The sequence below is a fragment of the Balaenoptera borealis genome (assembly GCF_965194805.1).
Source record: "Balaenoptera borealis genome assembly, chromosome: 14".
NCBI classification, from domain to species: Eukaryota; Metazoa; Chordata; class Mammalia; order Artiodactyla; family Balaenopteridae; genus Balaenoptera; species Balaenoptera borealis.
The window spans coordinates 51,320,557-51,348,040 of NC_138875.1; the positions used below are offsets into that span (position 1 = coordinate 51,320,557).

Genomic DNA, 27,484 nt, shown 5'->3' on the forward strand with positions numbered 1-27,484 from the left:
ATTTTTAATAAACCTTTGTCAGCGCTCTTGGAAGAGATGAACTTTGTCAGGGTGAATCTGAGATTCCTTTGTCAAATTATTTTCCACCTGACGATCATCAAACATTAATGATCCCCAGTTCTGAAGGGCGTGTTGTGAAGGCAGGAGTAGTGGAGAATGTGCCAGGCACCCGTGTACTCTACACGGTGTTTGAGGGGAGAGCCCTGGGTTCACTGGCCCCCATAGGGTGACACAGAGTAAAGCAAAAAGGTTGTGCTGCTTCATGTGAATCTGAGCCAAAATGGTAAGTAGAACATACAGCTTTTCAAGAAAATGCAAGATTTTCAAGGTGCTGCCTACGGAGAAGCCTTCTGATACCACTCTGGGGAAGATGCTGGGTCGCACAACTACTCCCCTGCTGGTTTTCAAGCTCAGCCTCCAAAAGGAAACACCTTTCCAAGTTAGATAAAAACTGAAGTTCCCACAGCTGACCTCCTGCCTGTCCAGTTACAGAGGACTCGCCCAGGCAGGATGGTTACCTGTACTTGCAGCTGTAGATGTTCACCCGGCCTGCCAGGTCAGCCCCGGGGCCCTGCACGTGCACGTCGGCCTCAGACAGCTGGTCTGCTTCCGTGGCATACTCGACCACGACCACGTAGTGGCCGACCCTTGGGACCCGCAGCTGCAGGCGCAGCTCCACCTGTCGGAGAGCCCAAGTGGACAGATGTGAGAGGTACTGGATGCGTTTCCACAGGCAACGGTGAAACTGGGGCTGAGCAGACCCCAGGAAGAGTTTTATATGTCATCATACTGAGAACTGTGGTCCTGTAGGTAGGGATGCCCAATAAAATACAGGACGCTCCGTTAAGTTTGAAATGCAGATAAGTAACACATAATTATAGTTGAAGTGCAATTCAAATTTAATGGGGCATTTGGTATTTTTATTGTCTAAATCTGGCGACCCTACTTATAGGGGCCTCTACTCCTTCTACCCATATATTTGCCTTGTTTCCCAAGGCCAAAGATACTCCAAAACTTGAAGTAAAAAGGAATTTCCAATGGGAGATAAAAGGAATGAAAGTATGCCTTGAAGCCCTTTAACTGTTCTTTGATTAAAAAAGAGACTTTTATGAATGCAAATAATGACTTGTATGAATGCAAATAACGTAAAGTGATACACACACCCCTCTCCTGAGATGATGACTAATAATAGCTTGGTTTTCATACTTCCAAACCATTTTCTACATCTGAAAATGCACAATGCACACATATGTACTTTTTTTTTTAAAGAAAATCTGTAGGCAAACATGGATGCTTTCGTACCATCACAGCAGAGCTGAGTAGTTGCGACAGGGTCCATATGGGCCGCAAAACTGAAAATACTTACTACCTGGCCCTCTACAGATAAAGCACACCCACCCCTGACATTGCCTAGTGGTTAGGAGGATGCAGTCTGGAATCACTGTGCCTCCAGCTGTGTGACCTTGAGCAAGTTACTTAACATCTGTATGCCTCAGTATCCCCCTGGGTAAAAATGAGGATAACGTAGTACCCACCTCTGAAGATTATGAGGATTAAGTGAGTTAATATGTGAAGAGCTCTTAAAACTGTATCTGCATGTTGTAAGCACTATATAAACGATGATTACAACTCTGGTTCTTGCTTTTTGCCACGACTTTTTTTTTACTCAGTAGTATTTAGTGTGTCTATACCTGTACATACAGATATACTTCATTCTTCTAATGGCTGCCTACCATTCCATAGTATGAATGTAAAATCATTTATTTAACTAATCCCCTATTGTTAGACACTTAGGTTGTCTCTAATTTTTCTTAAAACATATAAGGTTATATGATCATCTATCTATATCTATATATCTATGTATATATCTGAATCTATATCTATATTTATATCCTTATGCTAGTATTTCTGTAAGATTCCTAGAAGTGGAATTAGAATCTGAGCCAATATTAGAACTACACTCCTTAGCAGTTTAACCCAATTCAGCCCGTAAGCGCAGGCCCAGCCAAGGTTCACTACACTTAATTAAAATCCTCTTGTCCCTTGCCTTCAGGAAATTCACATTTACTGTTCCTTCTGTACAGCTCTGAAGCCCACAACTGCTATTTTCCACAGTGATTTTTCTATCACTTAAATAATAGAAAGACTTCCCTCAGGGAGAAAATGCGGATTATCCACACCACATTTCCACTCTGTGTTTTACAGTGAAATATGATGCTGCCATTGGTCCATGTGGGGAGGTTATTGCCAGCATCTCTCCCCTGGGCATCTCCAAACCAGGGCTTGTCTGTCTTCACCCCACCATGAAACACACACAGGCCAATGATGAGCTTTCTCCCAGGAATTATTATTGGCTGCCAGTTCTATCATAGCACTCTATTATAAATTTCTATTACTCTTCCTACTCTGAGTCCTATGGGTTGATTTTTGGAAGACTTGTTGGAAGGGTTTTGAATGTATTTGATGGTAATAATGGGTTTTGAAGTCAGACAAAAGATGTAAATGATGGAAAACAGAAACCCTACTGTCGCTATATGTTATCAGTTATTATCTTTGAAAAAGGGAACTTTAACGAAACCAGTGTCACTCTGGAGGGATCTTTCCCATTTTGTGGCACAAAACTGTCTTCACCTAGTTATCAGTGTTTCAGGGTAAAGACATTAAAGGTGGGTCTATCAAATCTGTTGCTTACACAAAGCCAAGAGGGATAACTAACATGCCTGATGTCAAAGTAAGGATTCAAAATGATTTGGTCAACATATACTTACTAAACACCTACTCTATGTCTGCCCACCAGCAAAGTGATCAACATGCAATGGTAAACAAGACAGATCTGGTCTCTACCCTCAGACAGACTTTAATCAAATAATTAGATAACTGGACAAATGCAATGTGAAATTACATGTATGACAAATGCTCTGAAGAAGGGCTAAGAGGGGTGCCTGAGCTAGTCAGGAAGATGAGGGGGGAGGAGAAGACTTCCCTGAAGAAGCAACAACCAAGCTAAGTGCTGGAGGACAAGGAACAGACAGCCAGACCAAGAGGGGAGGGAAAAGCATTCAGGCAGAGGGAACAGCCTACGACATAAAGGCTAGCCTATAATGTACGTCCAAGTGACTGAAGGTAGGTCACAGTGACAAGGAACAGAGAGCAAGAGGAGGTATGATAAAATTGGGAGGTAAAAGGGGCAACCTTAGAGGACATTACAAATTTTTGTCTCTATCCTAAGAGCAATAAGATGTTATTGTAACGTTCCAACTGTGTACGTGTGAGGGTGGGGTGAGAAACTCAGTGATGATTAGATACTTCTATCAAAATGAGCATGCTGACTACAGTATGGAGAATGAGTTGGGAGATGCAATAAGCAGAAGCTGATGTGGGTGAGCTAATGGGGAGGTTACGACAGAGATCCTTATGACAGATGGCGGGGTACTGGGCAAGAAAGGTAGATGGAGAGAAGTGGAGATTATTTTAAAAAGTTTGGGGAGTACATTCAGGAATGGGTTGGCTTTGGTGGGGGAGAGAATGGAAGAAGTCATGCATGACCCTGAGAAATCTGGTTTGTGCACTTAGATGGATGGTGGTGCCATTTACTTAGGTAGGGAACACTAAAATGGAATTTGAGATCCCTCTGAGATATCTAAGAGGTAATGTCAAGAAGGAAGTTGGCTGTGCCACTCTGCATATAAAAGGGGAGGTGTGACTGGACATACCAATTTGGGAGTTATCTGTGTAGAGTTGGTACCTAACATGATAGACATGGAGGAGAATGCTTAGGGAGAGACTACAGCATAAAAAGACAAGGGCTAAGGGGACTTCCCTGGTGGTCCAGTGGTTGAGAATCCATCTTGCAATGCAGGGTATGCCGGTTCAATTCCTGGTTGTGGAACTAAGATCCCACATGCCGCAGGGCAACTAAGCCCGTGCGCCACAACTAGAGAGCCCGTGTGCCGCAACTACAGAGCCCCCGTGCATCAATTACAGAGCCCATGTGCCGCAACTAAGACCTGACGCAGCCAAATAAATAAACAAATATTAAAAAAAAAAAAAGACAAGGGCTAAGACTGAGCCTCAACAAATTCTAACATTTAATGGCTAGACAGAGGAGGATAAGCCTGCAAATGATATTTTGAGGAGGCGGCCGGAGAGGCAGGAAGAGACCCAGACTACTCTTAAATTCTGGAAAACAAGGCAAGAGAGTGGGTTTTTTTGTTTGTTTGTTTGTTTTTGGCTGCATTGGGTCTTAGTTGTGGCACACAGGCTCTCTAGTTGCAGCACGCGGGCTCTCTAGTTGCTTGCCCCCCAGCACGTGGGATCTTAGTTCCCCGATCAGGGATTGAACCAGCGTCCCCTGCATTTCAAGATGGATTCTCAACCACTGGACCACCAGGGAAGTCCTGAGAGTGTTTTTAAATGGAAGGAGTATTCAGCAAGTATTGAAAGCTGCTGAGAAGTTAAATAGATGAATAGATGAAGACTGAAAAAAATCCATGGGATTTAGCAACAAGGGTATCATTGGAAACCTTGGCCAAAAAAAAAAAAAAAAATTAATGGAGTGGGAGGTGAAAGCCAGAGTGGTGTGATTTGAGGTGTGAGTGGAAGGTAAACAATTAGAAATTCTGAGTCTAGACAATTCTTGGTTTTGAAGGGGTGAAGAGTTATGGAGCAGTGGCTGAAGGATTGTGGGAGGGGGAAGGAGGGTTTTAATCAGAATAGGATAGAATTTAGCGTTTTTTAAATGTAGGGTGACTTCCAGTTCAGATGGCACAGGAATTCACATTTGCTGTACCCCATCTGCTCCAAGACACAGCAACTATGGATAAAATGTTTTAACAGAAAAACAAAAATTATGTTTGGTTTTAAAAGTAGACAGATGATGGAACATAAGTAAAAGAAAAACTTCAAATAGCAAGGTCCTCTTGTCCTTCAGGTCTGGAAGCAGGCTGTTTGGGTCAGCAGTTCAGCATATGCAGAGTAAGGAGAATTAAAAATGCTTCATATGAGACAGTGGCCAGATCCAGGCTCATTTTTTGAAGCCAAAGGATGAGGGTTCCTTCAAATCATGAAAAGCTGGAAAAAATTGCTGAAAATCTGCCACCTGGGTTTCAGCTTTATAAAAAGCTGTGGAATTTGGGAACCAAAGATCAAAGATGAGGCCTCATGACCAAGAACTGAGTTAAGCACCCACTGGCTTAGTGTCGGAATCTGTACTACCCCCAGTATCACAATAATAGAGGTTGGCACATCATAATGCCTGGCTCTGGGCTAAGGGTACAGAGGACCAGACAGACACTGCAAAACTACTAGGCTGAGATGGATGTGGAGAAAGACAGAGAAGATAAAAAAAAAATCTCTCATTCAAAGTAAGCCAATAAGCAAACAAAATAAGCCTCCACAACATAAAGAAATCTAATGTTAAGAAAGACAGGCAACAATATCATCAACTGAAGATGAGTTCACTTCAGATGAAATGAACTTTATGAAACAGTCTGACAAAGGCTTTAGAATAAGTATAATGGTCCCTTATCTGGAACCCCCAAAATATGAAAAGGAAATCCTGTTTTTGTAACTCATTTGATGGCAAAACCTAACCCAACCCTAACCAGGCAGCACTTGGTGGCAAAATCTGACCTGAACTGATATAAGTCCATGTATATAGTCTTCATGTATCTCCCTTGGTGTGCCTACTCATGCTTTTCATTGGAGAAATATTAACCTGTTTGATTACAAGGTGCTGTCCCAGACTCCACTATAGATGTTATGCATATGTGTATCATTTTATCTTTTTAATATCTTAAAAATTCTGAATTCTGAAACATACCTTGCTCCAAGGGTGTTCAGATATTCAAAAAGATCAATAGAGTAACTCCTCTTTGAAAAGCAAATGAAGCTATGAAATAAAAATTGGCAGCGGAGAAACAAGAAAAAGTAAATATGAGAAAGAGCCAATGAGAAATTTTTTGAGACTAAAAGTACAAATTACATGGAATTGGTAGGCTGAATAAAATCTAGACTGGAGATAGTGAAACAGAGCATTCATGTATTCTAACAGAGTCTTGAGGATGTCATCCAGAAAGCATCACAAAGAGCCAAAGAGATATAAAAATATGAAAGAGCAGTCTGGAGACAGATTGAGAGGCTCCAACATTCTTCCAGTCTGACTTTCAGAAGAGAAGATGTAAGGACAAGCAGCAAAGTAATGTCTGTAGAGATACTAACTGATAATTTCCCAGGATGAAAGACATGACTCTTCATCTTGAAAGTGCACTTTGAGTATTAAACTAATAAACAAAAATAAATCTGCACCTAAACACATCATAATAAAACTTCAGAATATCACAAATAGAAGTCCATCTTAGAACTTATGGTTAAACATACTGGATTTAGGGATTTAGCACACATATTTATTGATCGTCCCTCTCAGAAATTCACAAAAATAAGAGTAAATATTTTTTGAATCATAAACCCACAAAGAAAAGGGAATTGAGAAGAGGAAAAGAACAGACCAGAGATATACAGAAGTTTGGAAGCTAGAAAGCAAATGGATGTTAACTAATTGAACAGATCAAAGAAAGTTGAAACCTAAGTGTGTGAGTGTGTGTGTGTGTGTGTATGTGTGTGTGTGTGTGTAGGGTTGAGTTGGGGTTGGGGTTGGAAAAAAAAATCTAGGAAATCTCCCAAAACATAAAACTAGATAAAGAGATTGGAAAGGTGGACAAAAGATAAAGAAATAAATTATCAAAGAAGTAACTCAAGAAAGTTTCCCAGAGAAGCTTCTAGGCTAAAAGGGTCTGCCGAGAACCCAGCACACTGGCTGAAACTACCTATATCAAGGCACATCCTTATGAAATTTCAGAATACAAAAAAATAAAAAGATGATGCCAAAAGGTTTAGGAAAGGAAAAGCAGGTTGCATCCAAAGAATTGGGGATCAGAAGGTACCACAGGTGCTGGATTAGGCTACCTCTAGAAGAAGTGAGTCCCCCATCAATTTAAGTATTCAACAGAGGATAAATGAATAAATATCTGACAAGGATAATGTAGAAAGAATTCTTTCACAGGAAGGGAAACCAGATGATTCCTAAGACCTCTTCTAACTCCATTTGTCTCTGAGTTTTAGCACAGTGATCTATTAATGCTGTGCAATAGAGCTTTCTGTGACGGCAAAATATTCTGTAATCTGTGCTGTCCAATAGGGTGACGACTAGACATATATGATTATTGAGCACTTGAAATGTGGCTAGTGCAACCACGGAACTGAATTTTTAGCTTTACTTAAGATTAATTAACTTAAATGTATATAGCCACATGGGGCTAGTGGCTACTGTATCAGACAGCACAAGTCTGTAAGCACTCAGATAAAACAGTAAAAACGACCGTTAAATAAAACTGGACAGCCCAGGGCTTAGTTTTGTGCATCATGCAAATAGAATAGCTCAGCGCTGTGGCTCTGGGCTAAGTCAGAGGTAGGGACAGCTCCTGATAAATCATCAGCATCACTTCTTGGAGATCAGCCCTTCCCAACTGTACCTCCCTGCTGTGTGGGGAACACACACACGCGTGCGTTCATGCACGCACACACACGCAGATTTGTATATATGCGTAGGCATGTATATGCATCTGTATACACACACAGCATGGGTAGGGAGAGAGACAGTGGACTGAATATTAGAATGGAGAGGAAGTAAGATCACTTCGTTTTCCTTTATGCATGTTGTTTTACTTTTTATAACAAGTATATATTTTTGTAAAATAAAAACTCAAATAAAATAAAATGAAATGAAGACTAAATTTAAGAAATCTCCTTAAAATCCTATAACTTCTACCTTGAAAATGTTAGGAATGTAGTTTACAAAAAGGTGCACATCTAAATGGTCAGTGAGAGTACCATATATATTTTCATTCCATAGATTTAATCCCCCAAATAAACATTTTCCTCAAGGGTACGAAACAGAGAACATTGTAGAAAGTAAGGAATGGAAATATTGTGGAGGAAGTTTTTTTTTCAGTGTCTTCGTTTTGAGGTAATGAGTTCTAATTGTTGATACACAATACTTCTAACTCAATCTTAAAACAGTGTAGTCTTAAATTGTTTTGAGGCTCAGAGAACTCCCGGAAGAAAAGTAATGCCAAGATCTGTACTAACCGGTCCTCTGAGCCATGAAGGAGGTCCCTTTGGGAGCAGCAGTTCCAGATTATGAGCTCAAGGAATTCAGCTACAACAAATCACCTAGCCTGAGGGGATGAGCAGTCAGGGAGCATTGTATCCTTTTAGGGTAAACTGTGTAATTTCTGGAAGCCCTGTAGAGAGATCTTGCCCTGAATCAGATAGAACAGGATGCCCCCTTATAAGCCCAGAGGATCAAAAGGAAAGGATTCTGTGGTCGTCCATGTTCCCCGCCACATCTACTGCAGAATGTGCTCAGAGACTAGCCTTCTCATGGTTCAGTGCGCTGGACCACCCAGGCCCAGCCCGAATCAGAGAACTCAGCACACCTGTAATTAACACCTCTGAGGAAGTCTTCCAGGTTCCCCTGAATGTGAGAAGCAATTGCAGCCAAGGGTTTTCAGCAGACGGACTGGGAAGTAATAATAGTTTTGACAGTAAAGAAAAGGTTGCCCCACCTCTCTCCCACTGAGGTCCGCCGTGACTGGGTGTTCAGGGGTGGGCTGCCTCACTGCCACGGATCTTGGCTCCCCATCAAGCAGGAAGTGTCTGGCCTCAGAAGCCAGGGCGCAGGGGAATCGGGTCACTGGCAAATGCTGGTGAAGCAAGCAACTTCAACAACAACAACAAAATACGACAGTTACGACCGAGAACAGAACACAGAACATCACGGTGCATCCCCGGGGCTCCTATCCTTTCCGTCTTTCATTCATTCACTCATCATGCTTCAGCCAACTCTTCCTAAGTGCTTACTACGGGAATCGGATGGTCCATTTTCATCTGCATGAGGAATGGGAGAAGCAAAGGTCCACAAACCTAGATACCATTTTAAGCTCTTCCCCTCACCGGATGCATGACCCTGAGGGTATTACTTGGGCATGCGTCGCCACTTCCTCATGCGAGAGGGTGAGTCACTCTTACGCGCCAGATACCGTGTGCAAAGTACTTTGTGAGTCTTAACACGAAAGACAGTCACTGCCACAGAGAAAAACCACAATTAAGGAATTAAGCAGAGCATTCTGTTCAGTCGTGACCCTGAAGCCTTATTGAGAATCCTTGCACCCAAGGTTCCTGAGTTAGAGGCCCCCGACAATGCACCTGCTGCCCATACTAACGTCTCTCGGGGAGGGCCTACATCGGCGCACGGCTCTGTGACCGGCAGCTGCAGTGAGAGAGCCTCATAGTAGTCCCTGGGGAGCAGCGCCAGGTAGTCCTAGGAAATAAAGACCGAAAGGACGATTACTCATTAGGAGGGCGGCCGTACGTTAGTAATAAAATAGCTACACACACTAGCTAAACTAATAATAACCAGGTGAAGCACTCTAGTTAAACTGTCCGCATCAACTGCCTTGTTCTGCCCCCTGACTCACTGGAACACACAAAGCAACCTCTCACAGGAGCTTCAAGCGTTGGAGATGAAGCGCCTTAGGCAAACATTTTTATTTTCAGATCTCAGGGGAAGTTTTACCGGTTCTTCTGGGTTGTTAATAAATTCAGAAATAAAGATAATAATAACCTATCAATTGATTAGACGTTCCTGGGACATGCTGATTGCCTTCATCCCTATAGAACCCTGAGTTGTAGGTCATGTATTCTGGCTTTTTATTCCCACACCAGAGCAACGCTCTCCTGGCTTCGTGTAAAAAAGTGATGTTTTGCGATCCTGGTAAATCATAGCCTGAAACTGGCCCACTGCCTGTCCTGGGTCAGGAGAGGAAGAACATGTTCCACTGAGGGCGCCACGGGGAGCCCACAGCGGGAGTTCAGAAGCAGCTCTTCAGGAGAGGGCAGAGTTTGGGCTTCTGCCAATCCTGGCATCACTGACTATCTGCCGAGGGAAGAAGGGAGGGAATGTTGGCCACACAGGTGAGAGACTTGTACACGGGCCACGAGGCTTTTGTCTCTTCACAGCCCTCAATTTGTCTGCAGCAGAGAGGAGGAGAATGTACAGGAGAGGAAAAGTAGGGGCTCAGCAGGCTTCTATCTGAGTGGGGTTTAATTTAAATTAAAAAAATTTTTAATTGAAGTATAGTTGATTTACAGTGTTGTGTTAGTCGCTGGTGTACAGCAAAGTGATTCAGATGTGTACTGATATATTCTTTTTCATATTCTTTTCCATTACGGTTTACTACAAGATACTGAATATGGTTCCCTGTGCTATACAGTAGGACCGTGTTGTTTATCTATTTTATATACTGTAGCTTGTATCTGCTAATCCCAAACCCTAATTTATCCCTCCCCCATCCCCTTTCTCCTTTGGTGACCATAAATTTTTCTATGTCTGTGAGTCTGCTTCTCTTTTGTAAATAAGTTCCTTTGTATCATATTTTAGATTCCACATATAAGTGATACCATATGGTATTTGTCTTTCTCTTTCCAACTTACTTCACTTAGTATGATAATCTCTAGGTCCATCCGTGTTGCTGCAAATGGCATTATTTCATTCTTTTTTATGGCTGAGTAGTATTCCGTTGAATATATATATATATGTGTGTGTGTGTGTGTGTGTGTGTGTGTGTGTGTGTGTGTGTGTATATATACCACATCTTCTTTATCCATACATCTGTCAATGGACATTTAGGTTCCTTCCGTGTCCTGGCTATTGTAAATAATGCTGTTAGGAACATTGGGGTGCATGTATCTTTTCAAATTAGAGTTTTCTCTGGATATATGCCCAGGAGTGGAATTGCTGGATCATATGGCAGCTCTATTTTTGGTTTTTTAAGGATTCTCCATACTGTTTTCCATAGTGGCTGCATCAATTTACATTCCCACCAACAGAGTACAAGGACTCCCTTTTCTCCACGTCCTTTTCAGCATTTGTTATTTGTAGACTTTTTAATGATGGCCATTCTGACCGGTATGAGGTGATACCTCATTATAGTTTTGATTTACATTTCTCTAATATTAATTTTTAAATGGCTATTGCTCTATTAGTAAGCTTCCTTTGGTTGGGACCACATCTCCTCATTATTTTATGGTCCCAAAGATCCTAAAACAGTAAAGGTTGATAATAAGTGCTCAATAAAATATTTTTAGAGGAAATAAGATCATAATATGGAAGCATACATATGAATTATGACACAACTGCTGTGGCTAAAGGTCATGAAGACTCTTCCATGCCTATGCAGTAACTTTTACCATGAACTTCTTCTTTCCATTAGTCCAACTTTGTGCCCTGTTACTGGACTCAATGGAATTTTCCTCTTCCTCATGTCTAATATCTGTGAAACATTCAGAAACTTTAGTAAAGCAACAAACCTTTCTACCAAGAAGTGCAAGAAAAATAGGGACTGAATGAGCAGCTTAAGCCTTCACATTATCTTCATAAGATCTCAGATTTGGAAAGGACCTACATGAATAAGCGTGGTCTCTACTGTGTGGGGCAGGCTTGGAGTTACGGGACTTGCCTGAGATCTGCTCATTTAGCCAATCAAAAGAGTTGTGCCAGAAGGAAAAGCTTTCTGTTTTCCACTCTGAGTGCATGAAACCAAGTACTGCCAAAGACTATTTTTGAAAAGACCTTGCTATAAGCGAAAGCAGACATCAAAGAGGGGTATCTGAAATAGCAGGTTTCATCCCTACAACTCCCCTGGCCTCTCTGGCTATTCTATTAATGTGCGAGGACACATCCCTTCCCCTGATGAAGAGTTCTTTGTCCAAGGCAATCTGTTTGATGATGTTACTGCCACAGTCAAGGCAGAAGGAGGCAGGAAGCATGTCACAGAGAGGCACTGGCTCTTCGTCTCTCCCTTCGCTTTTCACCACCAAGAACTTTACTCATGTTAGGATCTTCTCTTCCTCTAGCTCCTTCTGATTCGTTGTGCACAGTTCCCAGAGAGGTTAATTTTTTTCTTATCGCCCTTCTGATTCATGATGAAAAATCCCAAAGAAACTTTTGAAAGGCTGGGACATACGCTCATAAAGGTTGTGCATTTATTTTAATATCTTTGAGTCATTCTGAGTAAAAAATTTCTTTTTTTTTAGCCAGTGAGAAGCTGGCTGGAAGAATATAAAAGCTATTTTAAGTTGGCTCCTATGTCATTATGTCATGTGAGGGCAAATGTCACCATAGGTTCCTGTGTCTCAAAGGGAACCAGCTATGATTTTTCTATCTTCTGGTCACTGTGGGTCACTGTGGATGGACCATCTCTAAGAGGGGAAGAATCTCCCCTCAGAACCATCTCTTACCAGGAGGACTCCTTCCGCCTTAATACAAGCGATCCATGTTCCTGGTACAATTGAAAATGGATCTGCAAAACCATTTCCGGGTACGGTGACAAAGGCCGGCTCCTTACTCGGCTGGAAGATGGTCTCTTTGCTTTGAGCAGCATCTATCAGAAATAAAAAGAATTGCTTAGGGCATTTTTCTAGCAGCCAGTGTTCTGATTTTAGATACTCAGCTTTGAACATTCAGCTGACATCTGAAAAGGTTTCAGATAGTTTACTGATCATATGAACTGATCAGATTTACTGATCTTATTTTCAACAATTGCATGAATGCATACGCCTATGTATAAAATAGACTAGAAAGATATCACTGATAAGATGTTAGCAGTGGCTATCTATGCTGGGATTGTAATTTTTAAATTTATTAAGTATATTAAGACATGTAAACTGCTTAGAAAAGTTCTTTGCACATAGTAAGTATTCAGTATATTACATTAGATATTAAACTATTTTTTTTCCTTTTTTGTTTATATGTAATTAAAAATTTTTTAATTTCTGTTGAAGAACAGGCATTCATTTTGAAATAAGAAAAAGTTTTGGTTTTCTTTTGTTTTCAGGATGCAATGTTTTCTTCTGCATTAAACAAACAGAGGACCTTCTGTAGAAGGTTCAGAAACAAAACTGTTGCATTGGAGTCCAATGGATGCTTTTTCTTTAGAAGAAATGTTTACTCCAAATACCTGCATTCACTCTCCTGTTCTACAAACATCTACGGGGCCCACTATATGTCAGGGCTGGAACTAGGTTCTGGGGACCAGGCAGTGAACACAGCCAGCATGGCCTTTGCTCCCTGACAGTGGGGACAGGGGAGGTGGGGGGTTGCAGACCAGAAGAAAATACGGTACAGCGTGGACAGTGGCATCTGGGAGGAGGCATAGGTTACTACGGAATAAATACACAGCTGGGCTCCTGACTCAGACATGGGGGCTTAGGAAAGGTGTCCCAGAGAACAAGAAAACAAACCACAATGTATTCCAACTGTTTGAGTTAACGGAGGGCAAATTGCTGATGGCACTGTCCCCTGGGAGGCAGTGGGTCCATTAGAAAGGGTTTGGGGTCTGAAGATTGGGTCTTGTCTACAAAGACCAGCTGTGTGCTTAGAAAATTTACTACGCCTCTCAGCCGTTTCCTCCTCAACCTTCTTCGGTTTCACAAAGTTCTTATCGTGTGAGGAAATGGATGCCAAAGTACTCTGTAAATGATAAAGCAAGCTTGCCAGTTCTTCCTAGTAGCTACTGTCTAATCAGCCTCCAGCCTTACAAGTTTGGCTGACACAACTGGGTACATCATTTCTTCTCCAAGTCCGACTCTGCCATGGATACTAAACGAAGGCGCTTAAATTTCCCACCTGAATTAGATTTCCATTGGCGCCATTTTGTGTCCTGGTGGAATTCCCAGTAGTCTGTTCCTGGACGAGCGGAAGCCCTCACTCCTTGCAGAACAGACTTCCAGCCCTCATCTCTGACTGTGGTGAGATCTGCCCTCCGACTGGGCTCCTCGTCTGCCCCCAGGAATCCCTCACCCCTGAATGAGGTTGGCATATTCCTCCCTGGAGCTCTCTTGCGCTTCATGCTTTACCACATTCATCTTAAAAATTCCTGTCCTCACCTGTTTCTCCTTGCATTACTTGGTTTGCCTGAAACAATGGGAGAATTTAGGGCAGTAGGCCAGGGGCTCTCAAGTAACACCACAAAGGTGACACCCACTTTACCTGAATGAGTTATAAATTAGCTTTGCCCTGTGGTGATATCATAACCCACGGGGTTCAGCCAAGGTACACAGGTTGTTACATTGATTTCTTTTATGACAGTTAATAACAAATTTAACAGCAAAATTTAAATACTCAGAGCATTTAGAGATTGAAAAGGTACAAAGGACAGGGCATCTGTGTCCCAATCAGACTACGTCCCAGGCTTCATGTTTTCTAAAGAGATCAACTTTGTGAAAATTAGAGAAAATGTTTCACTAATTAATCGCTTCTTTATCCAAAAGAGGCTTGAAAATTTACCCACCTGCCTTAGCCCAGGATGGATAAATAGTTACACGGCCAGATACTGCTTCAGCTCCAGGGTTAATATATCTCAGAACAACCCGAAACAAGGAGAGACTTGACTTCCCCACATTCAACACGATCCTTACTTCATTCTGAAAAATACCAAAAACCCATAAAGTATAGAAGAGACAACTGGTTAAAAGAAATGCTAGCCAACCAGTGATGGCATTCCAGTTTCACTACTGAGCTTGTAGTGAAACCACACACACACACACACACACACACTCATATACACACACATTCACACCCACTCAACAAACACCAAGTGACTAACTCTGCGGAAGATGAACACAGGCAAGTCAGCCAATAAATTAAAATCACTTACAATTAAAGGTTCAGTGAAAACGCACTCCCTCAGCAACCAAGATCCTCTTTTGACCTTTTAGTAATCAGTCAGACAGAGCGGAATGTTAGATGGATTAGTTCAGGGAAGGAAACAGTGACGGGGCAACCACCACTGGCTGGGAGAAATAAAAAGGCAGAACAGAAGGAAAAGAAAGTATGTTATTTAACACCACCAGCCCCAGAGAGAGAGCACTCCAGAGTCCACTTCACATGCGTAACATCTGAAACAGTCACAGAAACCAGTGGTGGCTAAGGAGAGGTTATAAGATCCCAAACACATTAGTGATGAAATCTAGATGTAACTAAAATCTGCCTGCTAAATCATATGGAATTTATCTCAGTCCCTGTCTGAGAAGAATGTGGGCTCTCTGCTGGGGATAGGGGGTCTTGCTGGTCCCCAGGTCCCGTTGCCAACACAATGCTCTGTAAGTGTTGCTGGGCCCATGATCTTGAAGGAGACACTAGACTATTTCAATTCTGAACCACAGAGCACATGTCCAGATCCAGCTGTGGCCCACGGAAAGTTAATGAAACATGGAAATTTCTAAACCAGTAGTTCTTTAGGTCTTTCCTGCAGTTCCTTTGAAATGAAGGGGACTTTTGTTGAACAAGACATCCATGACAATAAAGACTGGTGTTGGGTAGAATCCTTTGCTCTAGGAGCAGGAGCTGCAGCTGACCCACACTGAGGAACTCCAACTGGCCCTCTCAGTTTGACAGAATTCCTCTTTAAGGGTTAGTTCCACATTGGAAAATAAAAATGCAAGAATGTATTAAGGGCAGAGTAAAGTAAGTGGTGGTTCCAGGGAACACCACCCAATTCCTCTGACTAAAAATACTTACAGAAAAATCCACCATTAGAAATTCATTCCTTTGTGTTAACCAGCTATTCTTTCAAACTGCAAACACCTGTGAGGAGGTATATACCTTGACTGGGCTTAGTCATTCACATCCTATTATGACTTAGTGGAATGCACTGCTTTTTTCTGAATAATGAAGTAAAAGCAGAGAACTAAAGAAACTGAACTGCTGTATTTGGGGGGAAGGAGGAAACAGTGGAGTGTCTTAAGATACCAGATACTGTTAGCGAAAGGCATCTTTAGATGGGGCACTTTGCCAGGCAAGAAGCAACGTTAGAATCAATCGGGGATCCTAGGGAACTGTGACCCCACCCCTGTTTCTCTAAGGGCTGCCTGATTTAGAAATAGCAAGCACTAGTCCTGGACCTGCTAAGGACACATACTGAGCTACCATCGTCATCAACTTGCCTCTTTTATTCTGAATTTCTCCACTGAGAAACAGCTTGAAGAGAGCAACCTCAGAGAGAAATTCTGAGGATAAAACTACTCAATGACTATAAAGAAACGTTCAGTTATAAATGTTGTATAAGTTCTAAAGGTAAACAGACAATGTGTAAATTCCTTAATTATTCCACTGCAAAACCAAGAGAGATGGGTACGGTAGAGAAGACTGAAGGACAGGAGAAATATGGGAAAGAAAAATTAAATAGCATGACTAAAACTCCTCCTTTATCTTAGTTTCTGTTCATATAGTAATTCAGAGTTATAAAAAGTAAAAAAAAGCATTGTTCAAAATTCAGCAACACAGGCTTTATTGGAATTAAGTTAACTCATTTTTATTCTCCACAAATGGCTTTAAAGAAAAATGTCTCTCATGTTAAAATATAGCCTAATTTCGTCTGGAAAACTTCTTATAAAAAGTCTCCAGAGATAAGCGCCATCTTTCTTTAATCCCTTCATTTTCTGATTTGGTGACCAAATTAAAGCAACAATAAGCTGTGAAATCGATATATATGCTTATCAGTTAAAATCCAACCTTACCCAGCACCCCATCTACCCTCTCAAGAACAAGAGTCCTGGAATTAGTTTTGGGAGAGTTCACCTTTTGGGGGTCTCGCTGAGAGGGCTGTGGGCAAGTGTATGGGCTGCTTTACCCGGAGGCTGCTTCCTCCTGGCTGCTCACCTGTACCGAGGTCATCTGAGCATACCCTCTCCAGCTGAACTCAGGAAACTCCAGGGGATCAAATCCAAACCGAAGCGCTCTTCCATTGGGTGTAGTGCCATCTTCAATCTCATACCTCATATGATGCAAATCCGGGAAATAGTAGTTGTTTTCAGGTCTTTTATAAATAAAATGTAAATGTGGATACAGAAAGTGAAGTTCGTTGATAATCTGGATAGCCTTAAATCCCAATAGCTATCACTGAAAGAACTCCCACCAAATTGACAGAGCACATTAAATAAGGACAAATTGAGGGGGGGGCTGCTTTTTCTCTAAATTATTGCTTTCGCTCATGTAAACATTCACAGAAAACACCCAACACTACTCGTTCCAAGCAGTCAAGTGAGAAAAGCATTGAGAACAGCCCATAGTGGTAGCACCCTTTAAAATGTTTTAAATGGTTGCCAACGATTTAGCAAAGTCAAATTGGGCTATTTACCATAAATTCATTCATTTATAGTCATATTCACTGATTACACAAATATTAATATCTTTGCCAGGCACTGTTGCTAAGCACTGCAGATATCATAGTGAACACGACATAAAATACTTCGTATGCCAAGTTTACAAGTTAGATACATTTTCTCTACATATACATATATATTTTGATCATTAGAACGACTTTTCTATGTCTTGTTTTCTCTTACACTATATGCCTATAAATGGATTCCTTTCAAGAGTCTGATAATGGTGGTCACAGAGAGGGATCAAAAATATTCTATTGCTTGTGTGACATTTTATATTCAAACTACTTGAAGTTCTTCAAAATGGAGTATTTTGACAATCCAGTCCCAAGCTAATAGCTGTTAGTGGATTTAAAGCCATAAAGACCAATTAGTCAAGGGAAATAAAAGGGCATGCTCCTATATTGCAAGTAGAATTAGGAATGCTTACAACTTATGAAGGTAATTTATGAATGTAATTTATGGAGGTAATTTATGAAGATCCCTAAAAATGTTCATTCCCATTGACATAGAAATTCTACTTCAGGGAATATATTCTAAAGAATGATTTTATAGGGTCAAAAATTAACATAGGGCTTCCCTGGTGGCGCAGTGGTTAAGAATCCACCTGCCAATGCAGGGACATGGGTTTGAGCCCTGGTCCAGGAAGATTCCACATGCCGTGGAGCAACTAAGCCCATCACCACAACTACTGAAGCCCACGTGCCTAGAGCCCGTGCTCCACTACAAGAGAAGCCACCTCAATGAGAAGCCCGCACACCGCAATGAAGACAACAGCAACTAGAGAAAAGTCCACGCGCAGCAAAGAAGACCCAACGCAGCCAAAAATAAATTAAAAAAAAAAAAAATTAACATAAAAGAATGTCTACAACAGTGAAAACTTGGAAACAAAATATATGTACAATTATGAAATAAAGAAATTATTAAATATCATGTAACCACTAAATATTTTGAACACTACTTAATTACAATGGAAAATGTTCATGATATCATGTGAAAAAATTGATATAAATTATATGATAAAATACAATACTAATTTTTATTCATAGAAAAAGCCTAGAAAATATACAAAAAATATTAAAAGGGGTTATCTCTGGGCGGCAGAATGAAGATTTTCCTTTGCCTTTTTACTTTTAGGTACTTATTAAAATTTTACAATGTTAACACATATTACGTTATCACAAAAACTATTTAGAAAACAAAGTGAATGTGAATGCTTTCTAAACTTGTAAGAAAAACTAAAAATACACAAATAATACCGTAAACAAACATTTGGAGGAATTTAGGACAAAAAGACGCAAAATTTATCAACCTGGAAAAAGGTGCTGTGGCATCTATGTTGTTGGTGTGCTATCCTTTCATTTCATTTATCATTTACTACTAAATCAAAGGATAATCTAAATTCCATATATATATGTATTGGCTGTAATGTCAATATTTTGGCCTCAGGGTGGGTAATTTATTCTGATGCATTATTTCAACCCTCAAATTAGCCTATCACCTACATAGCTGGAAGGAGAAAAAACTCATGCTGATTCAGTAGGGGGAAAGCTCACTTTATCAAGAGGAAGGTGGGAAGAGGTAAAACATGGGTTGAAAATGTTTCTGAGCCAATTTATGAAGTTCCTCTGGTCTATGGTGAACCTCGCTCATCTGCAGGAAAACAAAACTACAGACGTGCCTTTCTTCACATACATTTTACTATGAGGCCCCTTTTACTGTCATTTAGAAACAATGGAAGAAAGCACAGCTGAGCTGCTCTGATCCTGAGAATTCAAATGTTGGAAACATCGAGGAAAAGGATAGAAGCGTCATTCTAAGTACTGGGTTGGCCAAAAAGTTCGTTCATGTTTTTCTGTAACATCTTACAGAAAAATCCAAACGAACTTTCTGGCCAACCCAATACATACGGTTCGCCTTGATTACATTAAAGATCTCTTTATTAACCTGTTGACAATGCAGAAGTAGTGAAGGTACTTGAGATTTAGAAGTCGCATTTCACAAGAGTTTCAGTGTATGATTAAAAGTCAGAGGGTTTCCCTGGTGGCTCAGTGGTTAAGAATCCACCTGCCAATGCAGGGGACATGGGTTCGAGCCCTGGTCCAGGAAGATCCCACATGCCGCGGAGCAACTAAGCCTGTGGGCCACAACTACTGAAGCCCGCGTGCCTAGAGCCCATGCTCTGCAACAAGAGAAGCCACCTCAGTGAGAAGCCCATGCACCACAACGAAGACCCAACGCAGCCAAAAATAAATAAATATTATTTTTTTTAAAAAGTCAGAATATTAAAAATTTTCTTCCTTCCACTAATGGACAATTACGGATGGATCATGGTTTCAGATAAATATAGAAACTGCTAAACAGGCAGGACAGAGGCAGTGTGCTCCAGACCTCCTATAGTCCCTCTGGGACCTCAGTCTCCACTTGGCTCCCTTGCTCCCGTTCATTTTGATTTGCTTCTGCATGAGATGAGGGACTTCCTCCCACTTCTAAAGTTGTCTTAACCCCCACCCCCACAGTCACGGATCCTGAGGGAGAAGCAGGAGCTGCATCTGCTGGGCTCCTCCAGGCTGTGACTTCCACGTGGAGGTTCAGCTGTGGGAACCCACCTCGTGCATCCAGCCCAAGTCTCGCCCACTTGGCTTTTTGCACCTCTGGGAACTTTCCAGTGAGGCCACTCTGTGATCTACAAAGTGGAACCGTCTTTAGGGCAACTTTACCTCCTGCTTTAATTGGCCTCAGTGACAAGTGTCCAGATGGCAAATGACAGTACAGCTTCACTGGCCCTCTCACCTGGGGACCACTTCTCTCTGCCCCAGAACTGCCGGCACAGACAGGACTCTGAGAGCCTTCACGACATCAGTATGGAGGGGACTCACCGCTGGCAGGTCTTCCCCACGATGTGCTCTCGGCACCGGCAGACTCCGGAGGGCCCGCTGCACACAGGGGTGACGGCTCCACCGATGTCACACTGACACCCTGAGAGTCGGGAAACAGCAGTGGTCACCCATCAAAGCATCTCCATGCCGGAGGCTTCCCCTCTCTCTATGAGAAGTGGAAATCAGGAAGCCCGGGGTTGCAGGGCTGCGCCTTCTTTCCCTTGCCACACCTCACATCTGGCAGGTGTTTGAAATATGTAAGAACCTCCCAAAGTAAGACAGCAAGTCCCCCCAAGAGTCCACGTGAAAGTTGGAGGTGCACTTGTAGGCCAGTTCCAACACTGTTGTCCCATGTAAGGCGACTGCAGCCCAGGAGCTAAACACGATTTCACAGCATAGTGCTACAGTAAACAGTGGGTGCTAAGGAGAGGCTGCTTGAAAGATACCAGAGTAGCCTTGTGGGGCTCCTGCAACTTCATTATTTAACACAATATTATCACACAATATTATTGTGTGAGCTTTTTTAATATTTCAAAATTTATCTTTAAAATCTCAAAGTCTTGATGTTATTTACATCTCCCCTATGGGTCCCCCGCATCCCAATTATGATTTTTTATAATTAAACCAACAGTGTGCTGGTAGAAGAAAAGTGGAAGCAGCCCTGTTTGCAATTTATTTCTAGTTTTAAGGCAATGTTTGGCCAATTTCCCTGGACAGATCTTTTCAGTCCCATCCCATCAGAAAGTCTGCAAGAAGGCAGTGAACTCAGAAGCAAGGTTTACTCTGCCAGTCTTTGCCCATCTTTTGTCCTTTTGCCTTACTCAAGACCCCCTGGAAGGATTTACCTTGACACCCAAAGTAACTGCTCTTTTCCAAAGCAAAATATCCATCTTCGCATGTGTCACAGGAATCACCACCGACGTGGGACTTACAGTGACAGTCACCATCTAACTGCAGAACAATGAGCGGATGACAACATTTGGTGAGATTACAGAATTTGCTAATCTTCAAGATTTCAAACTGGCTCATTGTGTCATATGAAGCAGGGTAGCCGGGATCTGAAAACTTCCATGAAGATGGCACTAACACCCTCCGGCAGAAACCCCACAATTAACTGCTAGTATATTCTACCGGCATCCCAGGAAAAATAGGCCCACATTACCTGCCCGCACTCTCCAATTCCGCTCACGGTTCCCGCCACATGGCATTGGCATTCTGGGAAGATAAGAGAGCATCCTTGGACCAAGGTTACAAAAAAGGACAGTTCCGGCTCTGGGAACAGGACACACCAGCAATACTACAATCACTTTCTAGCATGCTTCAGCAGAACTCCACTTTGCAGCAGTCAGGCATAAAACTGAATTGCTTTCTGGGGTCAGCAGAAGCCAGCAGCCAGATCAATACCATCTACCTACAAGGAGTACCGGTTTGTTTATGACCACTCATAAAAGACAAAAGCTACAACATCATGGGATTTTTAAATGATTCTAATGTCAAGGTCATTATTGATATGCTTACATGAAAATATACCCTATTAAAAGATATTCACTCCACTTAGCCATCTGAAGCTTGGTGTTTCCAAGTTCCTATACTGGCTTCAATCTAAGCATAAAATGAAAATAAAATTAAACCGGGAAGTGTAGATTATAAAAACAAGGCGGAAAAACCATTTATCAAGCAGCTGCTTTCTCAAACAACATGATACATATGGAAACAGGATATAAATCCCTTGCTGAGATTTTGAAAATGACAGAAGTTCTGCCAAAAGTGGGGGGAAAAAAAATCAAGACATTTATACAGAATTTCAAACAAACTGAACAGATTAAATCAATAGCTCTTTTGTGAGTTGAGTCACTGAGGTAAAGAAAATCAAGAGGAAATTACAATATAGTAAAATATTGTTCGTAGGAAACCTCACCTGAACATCCACTGGGGTTTTCTTTGGCCAGATTCCAATATAATGGTTTGCAGATGCTACAAGTAGGACTTTCAACATGAAGCTTGCATCGGCAATGCCCCTTTAAAAGAAAATCAAACTAATGCTTGACATCTAAGAATTAAGAGGTTTCCAAACAAGTGTTCTGAACAAAGCTTGTCACAGAAATATATTTTGGTCACGAAATGTAAATGAAGTGTATCCAGGCGGAATAAAAGTACTGGGTTGATTTCAACAGTCTGCTAATTGATTTTGTTTTATTATTTATTTATTTGTTGTACACATAAGCCATATACGTGGTTAAAGCAAAACTGGAAAATTCAGAAAAAGAGAAAAAATTTTAACGACTCATTAATAACATTGTCATTATTTGTTGATTCTGTTACAGCATGGACTATAAATCTTAATGGAAAATATCTGAATATTTAACATGCTGAGAGGTAGTAGAAAATTATGTTTATCTGCAAGTGTGTCTATAATATGCCAGAGTCACTGCCTTGCTTAAACATCTTGAAGCCCCATAGTGAAAAGGCAAAATGTCTCTCCCCTTTCCCTCCAGGGCCTGGAGTTCCAGCTTCTCCAAGCTCTGAGGCCAAGAAGACAGATAATTTCTAAAGTGCTTAGAAAATGAATCAGAATGCCATGGTATTGTGCTTGGAGTAATAGCAAATAAATTGCAATTACTTTGTACACAGCTTAATTAAATGTGTACTGGCCTCTGATTTTCTTAATTTTAATTATGTATGGCAGGCTTATGTGCAGGTTTCCAGGGTGGCAACGCCCTCAGAGTAATGCTAGGACTCTACAATTCAAAGTTTAAATAAACCGTATTCTTTTGTTTTGGGCAGAAAATCACAATATCACATATGCACTTTGAAAAAGAGCAATGGTCTCTTCAAGCTATTTGGCCTCAGGTCTTATTTTAATTTACTTTTAATTTCAGGAAGCTCCCAAATGTGTCAGTCTCAAATAAGTATCAGAACAACAGAACAAGTATTAGAATCGCAACCCTTTTACAATCCTCTACTTACCAAACTGGAGTCCAGGGTTCCGGCTGGGTCACAGACACTGCTGGAGCCTGTATATGATTTAGAAGTGGTTTAAATGTCTGGGGTTTTAACGTTTATTTGTCCCTTTGTTTTGATGTTTTGAGGGGTTTTTGGTTTTATTTTTGTTTTTTAAGTTTTACTTGTTTTTAAAACTGCTGCATCTACATTTGTATTTTTTGATAGATGGGTGGCAAGGACTTTGCATGTAATTCAGAAGAAGACACCTTGAACAATGTTCATGGTCCTTAATCCCCAAATCACCCCTTTGGCCACTGAACAACTCTCTTCCCTGCCTACTACTAAAAGTTCACTTCCAACTGATAACAAAGGAGACTGGGGAAAGGAGTCTAGAATTTTGAACATCGTTATGGTTGTGCAGAAGAGGGCAGTATTGTACCGAGAGATTTTTTTAATTGTCCAATTAGATGTTACAGAATTTGTTAAGTATATTTTTTAGTGACTCAAGACAATTCTTTAACTATCACAGCCCCCTTGTTCTCCACCTGTATTAAAATTATTTCTAAAATTAATTAATTTGCTTTCTTGCCTTTGTCAATATAGTATCACAAACCCAATGTAATAATCTCTTTTCAACAAATTAGGGTCTTGCAGTGTCTCAGCATTACTATCACACGGCATTAAAAATGAAGAGGGAACTCCCTGGCGGTCCAGTGGTTAGGACTCGGCACTCTCACTGCCGAGGGCCTGGGTTCAATCCCTGGTCGGGGAACTAACATCCCACAAGCTGTGAGGCCAAAATAATAAATAAATAAAAAATAAAAATGAAGAGAGTTTGGGTAAGCCTGCTCTGAGCCTTCTTTTTCAAATAATTTAAATAAACCCATAATATGATCTTGTTTTCTTACATGTTGCTCCCTAGACTTTTTGCCTTTATTGTCTCCTCTCTTTGTTTCCACTTCCCCCTTGATGATATTGTCTGTCTCTTCCATTTCTTTCTTTTTACAAATTTATTTATTGATTTTTGGCTGAGTTAGGTCTTCGTTGCTGCACACGGGCTTTCTCTAGTTGCAGCGAGTGGGGTCTACCCTTCGTTGCGGTGCGCGGGCTTCTCATTGCGGTGGCTTCTCTTGTTGCAGAGCACGGGCTTTAGGCATGCGGGCTTCAGTAGTTGTGGCTCGCAGGCTCAGTAGTTGTGGCTCACAGGCTCTAGAGCGCAGACTCAGTAGTTGTGGCGCGCGGGCTTAGTTGCTCCACGGCATGTGGGATCTTCCCGGACCAGGGCTCGAACCCGTGTCCCCTGCATTGGCAGGCAGATTCTTAACCACTGCGCCACCAGGGAAGCCCTCTGTCTCTTCCTTTTTTGATGCTCCTGAATTCTTCTGTAACGAGCCAACACAACCTTCCAGCTCCTTGTTGCTTTCCAGCCTGGCTCCGCCCAGCCCTTGGCTCCTCCCCAAGCTGCCCAGCGGCCCCATCCAGCTCCAGGGAACTTGTCCTGGCTGCCCAGCCCCTCTGCCCACTGCTCAGCACTTCCTTCCACTCCTGACCCCGGGGAGGTGAGGACACCCACCCTGGGACAGCCTCCTTCTCCAGGGACCTCCAGGCCTTCTCCCAAGTGAGCAGTCCCCTCTGACTGCTGGCTACTGTTGCCACCGGCAAGAAAGCCTGGTCTCTTGAGGATTCTGGTCAGCGAGGTTCTGGGGAATCAAGTTGGAGCAGCAGCCCCGTCTTCAGATGGTTCCGCGTGCCAGGCTCCAAGCGCCATCAGGAGCAGGAAGGGGTCTGAGAAAACCACAGTCTCCTGACGCAAAGTCCGGGTCAGCCTTTCACAAACACCCGCTTCTCAACAGAGAAAGGGTCTCTGAAAGCAGCAGTCAGGAGCTACTTGCCACTGGGGCCTGCACACTCCGGGGGCACAAGGAGATTCCTGGGCATCTCTGGTCTGTGCCCTGAGTCACCGAGCCCGGCACACTCTCATCTCTCGTATCACTGCAGGCATGAGGACCGACCCAGGACAGTGTTTCAATCCTTGGCTCACTCTTTCCAAACTGAATAGACTCTGGTCCACCCCACTCCCCGGCCCCTCACACCTGGGCTGATGTGTGATGACACCATCCCCCAGGAGGCCAGTGGCAGGCAAGAGCAGAGGGGAGCAGAACCCCAGCAAAGCCCTGCTCTGCCTGCCTGCAGGGGGACCTGTGAGAACACCTGCAGGAAATTACGGGGCAGCCACATTGGTGCCGCCACCCAGGACCAGAGAGAAGCCACTTTGCCTTGGGAAGGGGGACAAGAATGCTGAGCTTAGCGAAAAGGGGTCCCCTCTGCCACATGCTACACAGAGAATTTACATGCGAGTCAAGAAACACAAATTTACGGGGACTTCCCTGGCGGCGCAGTAGTTAAGCCTCCACGCTCCCAGTGCAGGGGGCCCGGGTTAGACCTCTGGTCAGGGAACTAGATCCCACATGCACGCCACAACTAAGAGTTCGCATGCCACAACTAAGGAGCCCGCGAGCCACAACTAAGACCCAGTGCAACCAAATAAATATTAAAAAAAAAAGAAGAAGAAAAGAAGAAACACAAATTTATAGCACAAGAAATAATTTTTAAAATTTTAGGAATAAATCATTTTTAGATTTCTTTTAAGATGTATAACTGGTATACCCGTTTTCAATGGACTCAAATTGGGGAGGAACCAGGCAGATTAGGGTCAAAAGTGTAGCAGTGACCAGTGGTGGGTCTGCAGGGGTCTGCAGGCTTCTTTGGGAAGCTGCCCGCACACACTTCAGAGAGGAACCCGCCCTCCGGCATTCTGATGTCTTCCCTTGGCAGTGGGGGAAATCAGAGGCATCTGAGAGACACCTGTCACACCGTTGTCCTGTGATCCCCGGCTGACACTCGCACTGTCCAGTCACCGGGCTGCACAGCGTCTGGTAGGAACCAAGGGCTGAACACTGGCAGGCTGGATGAAAAGACCTCAGTTAGACCCAGGGCAGCGGGGCACAGGACCCGGATAAGAGTACGGAGGCAGGGCCAGAAAGACCCAAATGCAAGTTCCAGCTCCACCTCTTATGACCCATGGAATTTGAAACAAGTTACTCGATTGCTCTAAGCCTCAGTTTCCCCTTTCTTAAATGGGAATAATATTAGCATCTACTTGATAAGATCGTTGCCAGGATTAGATAAAGATAATACTTGAAAGAGCTGGGTCCAATGCCTGTCTCATACTGAGCAATCAGTAAATGCTGGCTTTTTTCTGTTGTATATTTCATACTGACCAAGATTGGCTCGTCGTGGATGAGGATTTGGGGGATGTTTCTTGCATTCAGTAATGGTGCTCATCAGAGGAAGAAGCAGGGAACCGCTGATTGGGGATGTGAGTCAACGGAGAGGCCACATTAATTCTACATCCCACTGGGGATCAAGTGCAAACCATTCCGGTCCAGATTGGCCTACAGTGATCCCCTCCTTTTTCCCCTCTCCTCATACTTAGTTTCTCAAGGTCAGGTGTAACTGAATAATCATGAAAAAAGTGATGCAGGCAGGGTTGGGAATAGACAGGAAAAGCATCCCAGGTTCCTTTCCTCCCCCTCCAGCAGGCGACTAAACACGCGTGGATGGAGAGAAGAGATTCTGGACATTCCCCTCTCTACTCCTTCCTACTGGGTCAGGTTCCTACAGGTCCCTGCAGCTAACCTCCCACAGGGTGGCAGTTACTCAGCCTCACTCAGCACTCACTCTGCGAAGACCTGCTTCTGGGGAGAGGAGGGCGGTGGAAATGGCCCACTATTTCCTGAGCTGGAGGGTTTCACACCTTAAGAACTGGAAGGGACTGGAGAGATTATCTCGTTGAATTCCAGGGTTACATAGTGAAGTTCAGAAGTTAAGTGACATGTCTGTCCAAGGTCATCGAATTAGCCTGTAGCAAAGGGCTTCAGTCTCTGGAGCAGACACATCCAGATTCAAGTAACAGCTCTGCCACTTAATAGCTGTGTGATCACGGGCACGTTGCTTAGCCTCTCCAAGCCTCAGTTTCCTCTTCTAGAAACGAGCTGATGACAGTACCCTCCCCATGAGATAACTAGAGAATCAGCAGCCACAGACAAGAAGGGCAGTGTGTGCACTGCTTGCTCAGTGAGCATTCACTCTTGCTAACATTACTATCGTGATCATCCGAGTCCCCCAGTGCTTGGGATGTGCTCTGTACACCATCCCACGCTGCATTAATGGGAATCAGTGCATTGGTATTCCTGACTTCCAAATTTATATTCGGTGTATGCAGTTAAAAAAAAAAATATATACACACACACACACACACACACACACACACACACACACGACCTGGTTTGCAAGGTTTCAAAAGTTCCACACTTGTTGAG

General features: G+C 42.6%; 1 protein-coding gene across 7 annotated transcripts in view; it reads right to left on the reverse strand.

Annotated features, from left to right (window-relative positions):
- The window catches only part of LAMA3 (laminin subunit alpha 3), a 241,691-nt gene that overhangs the window by 112,961 nt on the left and 101,246 nt on the right, over positions 1 to 27,484 (reverse strand). For 6 of the 7 annotated variants that reach the window (XR_014234427.1, XR_014234428.1, XM_082355461.1 and 3 more), the window contains exons 13-24: positions 25,929 to 26,067; positions 23,127 to 23,172; positions 22,078 to 22,177; positions 21,322 to 21,374; positions 21,005 to 21,110; positions 20,160 to 20,259; positions 16,778 to 16,934; positions 14,409 to 14,541; positions 12,358 to 12,500; positions 9,282 to 9,379; positions 8,625 to 8,778; positions 519 to 679 (exon numbers count right to left, since the gene is read on the reverse strand). Coding sequence is in view for 5 of the 7 variants with exons in the window: in XM_082355461.1 (XP_082211587.1) it covers positions 519 to 679; positions 8,625 to 8,778; positions 9,282 to 9,379; positions 12,358 to 12,500; positions 14,409 to 14,541; positions 16,778 to 16,934; positions 20,160 to 20,259; positions 21,005 to 21,110; positions 21,322 to 21,374; positions 22,078 to 22,177; positions 23,127 to 23,172; positions 25,929 to 26,067 (1,390 nt within the window). In the remaining 2 variants the exon portion in view is untranslated. Of the gene's footprint in view, positions 1 to 518; positions 680 to 8,624; positions 8,779 to 9,281; positions 9,380 to 12,357; positions 12,501 to 14,408; positions 14,542 to 16,777; positions 16,935 to 20,159; positions 20,260 to 21,004; positions 21,111 to 21,321; positions 21,375 to 22,077; positions 22,178 to 23,126; positions 23,174 to 25,928; positions 26,068 to 27,484 lie in introns of all 7 variants that reach the window. The other variant, XM_082355462.1, reaches the window with a different exon arrangement.